Below are 10,894 nucleotides of genomic sequence, written 5' to 3'. Positions count from 1 at the left end.
TGGCACTTACAGATTTCCCTTGGAAAATTGGGAAACCTTGGGATTGAATCCTTCTGAGGTCTTGGTGGCTTTCCTCCTCCTGGTTCCAGGCTCCCATGAAGGAGCTGCCCTTAGGTTCTTGTAAGACACGTAGTATCCTGCAAATCAGTTCTCTATCCCTCCATTTCCCTTTTCGCTCTAGTTACTTTGTAGTCACTTTTGCCTGCTTAAAATCCAGAGAACCTGGCCTAAGACAGCTTCCCCAATTCCTCAAGTTTTGGGGTTTACTTTCTGGTACTTCTGGTCTCATCTGTTTGCTAACTTGTGTGTTCACAGCACAAAGCTGCGTGTCAACCTTGATAATCTGTTTTATCTCTACATCACCAACCAAGCAGGGAAACAAGTACCTGCTAGTAATTTGCTGAGAAAGCTCTTAAAGCATCTCCTATCCTGCTGGGTAGGATTGTGTCATTTAAGGGCTTAGCCCTCCCCCCTCCTCCCTACACTCCAGCCTGTGTTTCTGATTATTTATCTATTGCATCTTCTGAGAAGCTTTCCCTTTTGGGCTTTTGTCTTGACATCTCTCTCAGACAAAATTAGTTGTATTTAGAAGCTCCACTGGTATGGGTTTTCTAAAGGGGCTGCTGTTTCTCACTGTGGCCTGAAAGCAAACCAGTATCTGCACCTATGGTAGAGGAATATTTGAGAAGAAGATTCTTCCAAAGTAAAGCTCTGTAACATAGGCTGGACTGCAGGTAGCACAAAGGGCTCTCAGAGGATGAATTTCCCACATTGAGAGCGCCTCTGAGCAGTTTCTCCCAAGGCTGGTCTCCCATCCCTACCTTCATAAGCACATGAAAGATGCAGTTTTCCTAGTCCTGCTGAACACCTGCTGAATCAGACTTTCTAGGGATGGGGACAGAGACTCTGGATTTTAAATAATCTACCCAGGTAATTTTGATGTGTGAAAGCCATTGGTTATGAGCCAAAAGTAACAATTCTCAGATCCAAACATAATTGTTAGACTGAATTTCACGATGAGCTCACCCTCTTCAGTGCAGTCCTGATATATCTATATCTGTATCTATATCTGTCTATATATCCATCTATATCTATATCTATCTATATCATCCATATATCTATCTTTATCTCAGAAAAATTAAAATCAGTTAAACTACACTTCTATTTGTGAAGACTGTCACTTCTGGGAAAAAGTGAATGAATATATCTCAGATCCTCCAAAATTGTATTGTAAACCCCAGCCTCAGATCTTTCCAACCTGACCAATGGACCAGTTATCAGATTCTCCTGAAGTGGGTAGGACTGGGAGACATGTTTTTTGTTTGCTTTGGAAACAAACAAACAATTGCTAAGTCAGAGTTCCATGAAGTATGGTCCTCAAACCTGCTGGATTGGAATGATGTGCAAAGCCTCATTTAAAAAGCAGAATCCAGAGTTTGACCTCAGATCCACTGAACCAGAATGTCTGTGGTTAGGACCAGAAGATTTGTTTTGTTTAATAAAGCTGCAGGCATTTCTTAAACAAAGATTCAGGACTTCCTGGGATGTCTCTAATTCCAGTTCAATGCTTACATTAAACAAAAATACATGAGCACTGTTAGACCAGATACCAATGGTATCTACTTTCTGCTCCTCTTTGTCTTTGAGATGGTAATGATAGTAATCACAGCAACAGATGATGTTTTGAGCTCTTACAGTGGCAGACAGAGCACTAAGAGATTTACATGCATTATTCCCACAAGTAAACCCACATGACCCCATTACTCTCCCATTAGTTAGATAAAAACTGAGGCTCAGAGAAGACATGCACATTTCCCGAGATGATACAACGAACAAGTGGCTGAGAGGGGATTAAATTGCTAAAGGGGAGGGCTGCCTATGTGGCTTACTTAGTCCATTAACTGTCTGTCTTTGGCTCAGGTCGTGATCCTGGGGCCCTGGGATAAGAGCCCTGCTTCAGGCTCCTGCGCAGCAGGAAGTCTACATCTGGGGAGTCTCCTTCTCCCTCTCTCTCTGTACCCCTCCCCCTGCTCGTGCTCTCTCTCTCAATCTCTGTCTCTCTCAAATAAATAAAATCTTTAAAAAAAAATTGCTGAAGGGCAGCAGAGCAAAATAAAATATATGGAAGCTTTTCATGTGCTTTAATTATGGTTGCAAAGAACACCTGAACACAGGTAAGAGTTGGTGATGGTGCATAATGTAATGATACATAAGCACCATGGGGAAGGGGTGTGTGAAGGACCCAAACTGCGTGGTGACCCCAGAAGAGTACCTCCAGGGCAGAAACTGGAGTCTGTTTTGAAGTGAGAGGTTATGGGGACAAGCTCCCTTGGGTCGCTTCAGATCTTTCTGGGCTCACACACATCTCTGTTCCTTGTCCTGCTGCTCTCAGCTTGAGCTTCTGCTCCCTCATCTTTTATCTTGCCCTGATGCTAGAGGGCCCAGCTCTGCCTTCTGGCTGCCCTCCCTAGACATCGTCCCAGCTTCAGCCTACATTGCCTACAGCCCCATTCTCTCAGAATCCCTTAATTTATATTCTTGAGAAAGGTAATCTGATTGGTCTAGTCTACCATGCTACATCACTTACATCACTTAGAGATTGCTGGCTAGGTGCCATACTTGACTCCAGCATTGTGGCTGAAGAGGAGGAAGGAGAGTGTGTCGTAGGGTAAAACCGTGGCTACCTGAAGGCCATGCTCCCCAGGAAGGCAGAGTATTTCCAACACAACTCAAGCCTTCATCCAAAGGCTCTCAGAAGGCCTTAGGATGAAATAAGACTCGTCTGCAACTCCCAAGTCCTCATGGTTAGCATGGGTGAGAATATTTGCTACTTCAGGTTTTATGTCTGGTGGAAAGTCGAGTTTGTAAGCTCCTTTAGGGTAGGAAGTTATTATTTTTTTTTTTTTTTATTTATGATAGTCACAGAGAGAGAGAGAGAGAGGCAGAGACACAGGCGGAGGAAGAAGCAGGCTCCATGCACCGGGAGCCTGATGTGGAATTCGATCCGGGGTCTCCAGGATCGTGCCCTGGGCCAAAGGCAGGCGCCAAACCGCTGCGCCACCCAGGGATCCCCAGGAAGTTATGTTTTGTGCATTGCTGTATTCCCAGCATGTAGAACAGTGCCCAGCACAGAGGAGGTTCCCAATAAATACTTGTTGAATGAATAAATGTTATTGCAGTATCCAGCAACTCCCAAATGTTGTGGATCAGACACGGGAAAATCTGATTTACATACTGTTTTGGTCCTGGCCCCTTGACAATGTTAATGCCATCCTAACCACAACACAGCCATGGACATAACTCTCTAGACAACCCACTTATTATTTGCTTAGAGGCTATTACAAATATTTTGGGGTTGTTTGGTTTTAATTCCTGCTAATAACTAAAAATTAACTGTGTGGCCTGAGTAGGAGTTGGTTTCTAGGATCCTTAAGGAACAAAGGTGCAAAGAAAACAAAGCATTTACATTGGTAGTTCTCAACCAGGAGTGATTTTGCCCCAAAGGTATTCAGGAATGTACCACACTTTTAAAAAATTGTGTTAAAATAAAGATAACATACAATTTATCATTTTCAAGTGCTGAGTTCAGTAGTATTAATTACATTAATATATTTGGGCAAACAATCTCCAGATTTTTCATCTTGAAAAACTGGGACTCTACACCCATCAAATAACTTTCTATTCTCCTTTCCCTGCCAGCCTCTGGACACTACCATTCTATTTTCCATCGCTATGAATTTGACTACCCTAGGTGTCTCACGTAAGTGGAATTACACGATGTTTTTTTCTAACTGGTTTATTTCACTTCACATGATGTCCTCTAGATTCATCTATGTCGTAGCATATAACAGGATTTTCTTCCTTTTTAAGACTGAATGATACACTACTGTATGTATACACCATATCTCGTTTATCTTTTCATCCACGGACAGACATTTGGGTTGTTTCCACCTTTTAGCTATTATGACTAAAGCCGCGATGAACATAGCACATATTCATATCTTTCTGAGGCCCTGCTTTCAATTCTTTTGGGTATAAGCTCAAAAGTAGAATTGCTGGATCTTATGGTATTTCTATGCATAAATTTTTGAGAAACTGCTGTACTCTTTTCCATAGAGGACACACCATTTTACATTGTCACCCACAGCACACCAGGGCTCCAATTTCTTTGCTTCCTCACCCACCCTATTTTTTAATTTTTATTTTTTGATAGTAGCCATCTTAATGGGCATGACGTACGGAGAGATTTTTGGTTGTCAAAACTGAGGGGGAGGGATGCTACTGGCATCTAGTGCATAGAGAGGTCAGCGATGTTGCTAAACATCTTACAAGGCGTAGGACAGTTCTCTGCCACAAAGAATGAACTGATCCCAAATGTCAACAGCGTTGAAGTTGAAAACTCCCAGTTTACACAGTCAGGTTCCTCCTACCTGGTAAACCTCATTCCCTGACTCATGTGGCCTCTGTATTCTTTGATGCTCGAGGGCAAATATTTTTAAAAATCTGGAAAGGGAGTGAGGACTGAGAAGATGGGCAACATTTCTTTTATTCAAATTTTATTGGAAGTTTACAAATGTATTACAGACATCAGTAAAACATATCCATTTTACAGGGCACAGATCTCAAGCAAAGTGTTCACAACAGTCTCTGGCAGAGCCCACACCAAAGGCCCATTTGGGACCTTCTTTACAAATAGCTTGACACTCGACACACAAAACAGAGTCTGGCCTGCCTCACCTTCTCAGACCCTCTGAGGTTTTGTTTATGCACTTGGAGTTAAAGCAGGAGATGGGCAGAGCAATCCTGTACAGGAAAGAATGTGTTTAGGAGAGGGAAAACTGCCAAAGTCCTAATTTGCTAAGGAAAATGAAAGATTCATAGACCTTAGAATGTTAAGTCAGGGTCCATGGTGGAACCGAAATGCTCTCTGGAAACACATGAATATCAACTAGAGAGGCTGGAGAACAGATCCTACTAGTGGGTAAAACTCACCAAAAAATTTTTAAAACGTGGGTCAGTGACCTATTGAACACGAATGGCCAAATGCCCAGTAGGGTGAAGGGATGTCTCCAAAAACTCTCAGGATAGAACAATTTTTTTTTTCTATCCTACAGATCCATCATATCTAAATCACCAGAAATGTTTTCCTACACTACTTGACTTTCCTCCCTCCTTTTTTTTTTTTTATTCCCCTTTGGGGAAAGCTAGTTTTGTCAGCAGGAAGTAAGCTTATAAAAGAGTATAGCTCCCAATAGTGAGTCATGGTTTATGGCAGTCTTGTGTTGACTGGGCTACTATTATGAGAAAATGGAAAAGGAATCCATCCTTTCTTGGTCCTAACCCTTGACAACTACTTCCAAGTGGTCAAACAAGCCCCGGTGTCTGCTGATGCCCCCATAGGACCAAGGCAAAGCTGTTTTCATTTCTGCTTCCCTTGAGCTTTGAGAGCTGTATCTCAAAAGGCGGCAATCTGTAACTGCCTTCAAAATCAGGAGGGGAGGCTTAGCTGAGTCCAGCAGCTGGAGGGCTGTCCATAGAGCCCATTTCAAAGCCTTGAAGGTGCTAAACGGTTGCTAATAGCAACTCTTCTGGCATGGAATATTCAGATAACTGGTTTTATTTCCCACTTTCCTTTGTCATAGATAGATTCTCCTCCTTAGGCATTTAGCATCTGGTTTCTGTTAGACAGAAACATACAAAGAGCACTTCTCCTTGGAATTTAAATATTTGTGTTATTTCTTGTTAGAAGGTGGGATTAGACGAAGAATAAGATGGCCTCTTATTTGACCTCTGCAAAAGGATGAACAGAAGGCTGCCTGTAATGATTGGCCAAGAACACGGGAATGCAAAAGGAGGCCAGAGATTTGTCTTTGTTTTGCTTAAAGAAGTCAGCCTCCACTTTCACATCCACAAAGGAACTGGGCTCTCACAGTCATTTATGAACGATGCTTCCTAAAAAGTTGGTGTACTGTTTGGGGCCAATGGCAAAATATGGAAAGACAAAAATCAGTTCACAAATGAGATTTGTTATCAAATAACCTCAGTTCTGATAGACTGATCCTAGCCAGTGGGAGTGTCACAAGGATTTCTGAAGCTGCATCCGTGCTCCCTGGGAAAGTGTACAGTGACAAATTGGTTTTATCTGCCAGGCTATCAGGGATAGCAGAGCATGTGCAACATACATGTCATCACCGGCTGCTCCTGAACTCAGCAATGGCGAGTGGTACCCAAGAAGTGGAAAGCCACCGTAGGAGAAGGAATGATCATTTGTTGCAGTGCAAAAGCATGCCACAGAATGGGACAAGAGGATGAGAAAGAGCTGCCTTCTGATCCCCTATTGCAAATACAAAATTGCCTGTTCCCTGGGCTGGCTGAGGGCAGAAAGGAAGAATGAGACATGAGAAGGTGAATGTAGAAAGAAGGCATCAAACAAGCAACACTAGGAATTCCACCCGCCTTGAACCTGCACAGGACCAGGAAGCATGGTCTCACCCCACTCACCTTCACACTTGATAGAGATCCCGGAACTACATGACAGAAGGAAGGGTACCTGAATGCCACACTCAGTGCCACCAGACTGCTAAGAAACCTGTTCCCGGTATCAAGGGTTGTATGAATTGGCAGTGCCTTTCAGGAGATGGACGGTGGCTACTTCTTCCTGGGAAAGAGCCAGTTCTGCTGCCACTGAATTGAGGGCAGCGAGAGGAAATGAACTGAACTCCAAAGCTGTGGTTTTAACCAAAAGACTAGAAGACCAATATGAAGAGAGGTAGGAAAAGCAAACCCAAAGGCATTAGAGATGAGAGGAAACTAGCAAAAGATTGCTTTTCTAGAACAGTCTATCAAAGATGAAATGATGATCCAGGAAGAGGTGAGTGTAAGCCCTACTCACAGGCCAAACTTGACAAGGAAGAGCTCGTGGTCATGACGGAGGAATCAGGTAACGACCTTAATTAAGCTCTTGCCTCAGAAGAGAATGCATTGAGTTTTAGGGAACGGGATTCTGTGATGCTAGGTGTAAGTTATCATCAACAGGTGGACTTCCTAAAACAATGACATCCTGCTCTCTCCAGGGCCTTCACTGGGAGGTCCCATCAGCTTTGTGGTGATTGGACCGTCCTCACGGGCATTGTCTGTAAGGTGCCTGGCTGCACGTGGGGTGGGGAGAAGCAGCGGTGAAACACGTGGAGGTGATCTTGTTTCTAGACGGTGCGACCCTGAGGCTCGCATCTCACTATGCTTCAAGCTCTGGCCAGTTCAGCGGCCGGATGCTCCCTGGCAGCTAGCTCTGAAATCGCTTCTTCCTCCCATCCCTTCATGGGATGTGGCTACTTGTGGACTTCCGGCCACCCTCTTCTTTCTGCTGATAGTGGCTCAAGCCTCATCTGGGGAAAGTAAGAGGAACTTTTGAAAAGGATGGAGTTAGAAAGCAGCTTTTACCAGGAGAATTTCTTTCAATGGATTCCAGGCCGCAGAGGATAGACATTATTTTCAGCTTTTTTGCTATGTTAAGCGATCTACTTTTGTCTCTCTTTTCTTTTTCCGAAATGCCTTTTTTATTCTCAATCAATCAAGGAACTCGAAACTCCTAATTGGACTCGCCCGATTTCTACCAGAAACCTGCCACTTCAGTAGCATGGTGTTGCACATTATTTCTTAATCGGTTTTTGCCAAGCAGTTTACAAACTTACTATACAAACGTAATAGAGTTAATTCTCCGGAGGCTTGGATAATTAATGAAGCATTTAGATATGAAGATAGCATGCGGAAAACAGCCACAACCAACATTTGCATTGCTTTTTTTTTTTTAAAAATCAGTGACAATGACAAATGTCATATTAATACCTGAAAAGCAAATTATTTTAATACATCCTGAATGGAGTGCCATTTTCACGTCCTTTACAGCCTTCTTTTCCCCAGACCCATTTGGGATGGTGTCTGAAAAGCCACTTTTCACATTCTCTCCATAAAAAAATACTAGAAAATATTAACTACTATACTGAAAAGAGACCACGCTCACCTCACCATGGCAGATGGCCACTGAGATACACCGTGTACTACATCAACAGTACATCTCACTAAAGGTGGGTCCTCCGATGGATTATTTCTACTGCCACAATCCATTAAAGGGAGGAGGAGAATGGAACAAAAAGCAAGCGCTTCATTCGGAACTGAAGCAAGGTAGGAAGTTTTATTTTACTATAAACAACACAACCGTTAAATGTCTTCTTCAAGCAAACTCACTTTTTTTGAGCCCATTTTCTGTCTGACCAACAGTCCCCAAAGTTCAACATGGAAATCCCCCTCTGAATAGCATTTATTTTTCAAGGTCATTACCCTGAAATCTCCTGAGCAGCTCCCTTTCCTGGGTTACCCAGACACTCTGGTTGTGGGGTGTGTTAAACTGGACTCTTTCCACAAGCACTGGGGTGGGGTGGGGGGCGTTCTTCAAGGTGGCAGTCACTTCCACTCTACTGCATCTCCAGAAGTACTTCTTTGCTCTGACCTTCCCCTTCAGCCTCTACGCTTGACCTGCCTCCCGCTTTCCAATTTCCTCGGTCCTTCTCCCCGCATGACGTACAACCTAGGACACCCCATCACTCCCAGAGCCCCACAGAACCTTCTGTCCTTAAATGTCTACAGCTTCAGTTCATTTGCACTGAGGACAACCGGTTGTCAGGCTAAGGCAGCTGTTCCGTCTGCCTTGGTAAAGGAAAGCAGATAATATAATCCAGGAAACATGAGCACCAGAAAATAATGCCACACTCAAAGCAACGTCATGCTGACATCACACGACGGGTACCACTCACAGTCACTTTCATTTTCCCCAAGGGACAGATCAAGAGTGAGCAACTTCCACATTCCTAGTGGGGACGGCATTGTTGCTCACGGGACTTTACGGACACTGGTTGGTTTCTCTAATTGGCAAAAGTTAACGTTTGCAATTAAAAAAAAAATTACTATCACTTTGTAGGGAAGAAATTCTACCAAGGGTGGGAGCAGACTTAAGGATGTCTCCTTAAGATGGAATGGAGCATAAAATGCTTTGGGTGTAATAATACTTTTTTTTTTAGCCACAAAAAGCCAAATCGAATAAACTCCTTTGAAAAAAAGGTCTCACTGACATGTAACAAATTTGTATAGAAAAAAGAAAAAGAAAAAAAAAAAAAAAAGGGCGGTCCTGGACCACCTGTGAGTACTACTCAAAGACGACGCTGGATGTGCATGCAAGTCTTCACTGAGTCCTACGATATAGAAATTCCTTTGATATTACAAAATACAAAAATATTTTATCAGAACTCTCATTTACATTGCATTTACAATGGACATGTAAATAACTTAGTCTGGGGTCCTGGCTAATAAACAAATTACTTACTGGGAAAAAAAAAAGGGGGGGGGGTTCCTAAAAGTAAGAGAACCAGAGAGGATATAAGCGAGCGGGGAAAACAGTTTGCCACCTTGCGAAAGGCGACTCAACACAGACTTACGGGAAGGGAAGGAGGTGACCATCCCTGGCCTCCACAGAGTCTATAGCGTTCCCAAAGTGAAATGTGCAAATAATATTCAACATGCCGAGAACTGTGACTACCTATTGAGTCAGTCTATATAACCTTGCCTCCACCACCGCCAGCATCTCCCTCATTTCCCTCTGTCTCCTCCAGCAACCACCCCCCCAAAAGCGCTTTAGGATCTAAAACAGTGCAAGTTTCTCCACGTACATTCTCAGCTCCCATCTTCCCCCCATTCCCCTGGCCCCCATCCTATTAAGAGATGATGCAGTTTTTGCTCTTCTGTCTTTTCCTGCTGTGCAACTGTCCCCTGCCCCCTAACGTGGAGGACTTGGGGAGGCCGTAGGAGCTGTACTTGTGCAACAGCTCATCGCTCGTGACATATCGCAGGCGGGCCGGCTGGGGGATGGGTTCTCCTAGGAAATAGCCCTCGTTGTCGGATTCCGAAGAGGAGGAGCACGTGGAGCACCAATCGTACTCGGTGAAGTAGGGTCCCCATCGCTCCCCAAAGGCGTTCTGCAGGGCCAGGTCCGACACGGTTCTCGGGCACTGGCCGTACAGGTCCCTCCGGGACCCCTGGCCCAGGCTCTCCTGGAAGCTCCGCTGGCGCAGGAACTGGTCGTAGTCTTCCCGGGCTCGGAGCGGGGGCCTTTCTTTCAACCGAGACAGGGCCTCGCGCTCGCTGGCCAGGTGCAGGGCGTTGTCGGAGCGGGAGCGGCGGGAGCGGCGGGAGCGGTGAGGCCGGGCGCGGCGGCCGTCGTCGCGGGAGCCACTCCGCCGCCGCGTGCGCTCGCTCATGGGCTGGATCCGCAGGCCCTCCTGCCCGGGCAGCTTGCCGCCCGCCATCCCCCCATCAAAATCAAAGCTCTGGTGCAGCCTCCCGTGCGACTGCAGGTCTCTGTAGCCGATGGGGTTGCCCAGCTGGTGCAGGTTCCCCTCCATCTCCTGGTACTGCTGGGCGGAGAGCAGGCTGCGGACCGACTCTGCGCTGCGGAACTGCATGGACGAGTTCAGCGTGCCCATGTTGCTCAGCTTCTCCGAGACGTTCATTCCAGAGTCTTTGCTGAGGTCAGGCATGGAAAAGCGGGACAGGTGCTCCTGGCGCTTGGCGCCGCCGTCTGCGGACAGGCCTGGGGGGGGAGAGAGGGAAGAGAGGACCGCGGAGGTTAACGCAAACGTGCAGTCTTGTTCATCTGAACCACCCCCTGTTGGAGATCGCTGCATACGGTTGTGCAGTTTGTACACTGCACAGAGGCTGTCTCAGGACGTGCCCGGGAGGGGGCGGGGGCGGCGGCTCTCTCTCTCTCTCTCTGTCTCTACTCCACAGCGGGTAGGGCACCTGGTTAAAATGCATCCACAGGGGGATCCCTGGGTGGCTCAGCGGT

General features: G+C 45.5%; 1 protein-coding gene across 3 annotated transcripts in view; it reads right to left on the bottom strand.

The window, feature by feature from the left end:
- Nucleotides 1–4,539: 4,539 nt before the first annotated feature.
- Nucleotides 4,540–10,894, bottom strand: part of PRICKLE2 (prickle planar cell polarity protein 2) — a 320,030-nt gene continuing 313,675 nt past the window's right edge. For all 3 annotated transcript variants that reach the window (XM_072720519.1, XM_025985227.2, XM_025985220.2), the window contains one exon: nt 4,540–10,639. In XM_072720519.1, the coding sequence (XP_072576620.1) occupies nt 9,765–10,639 (875 nt within the window). In that variant the 3' untranslated portion in view covers nt 4,540–9,764. The remainder of the gene's footprint in view (nt 10,640–10,894) is intronic.

This window comes from Vulpes vulpes, chromosome 9 (genome assembly GCF_048418805.1).
Source record: "Vulpes vulpes isolate BD-2025 chromosome 9, VulVul3, whole genome shotgun sequence".
In the NCBI taxonomy this organism is placed as follows: domain Eukaryota; kingdom Metazoa; phylum Chordata; class Mammalia; order Carnivora; family Canidae; genus Vulpes; species Vulpes vulpes.
The sequence above is the reverse complement of the archived record's forward strand: the minus strand, read 5'-3'. Positions and strand labels throughout refer to the sequence as shown.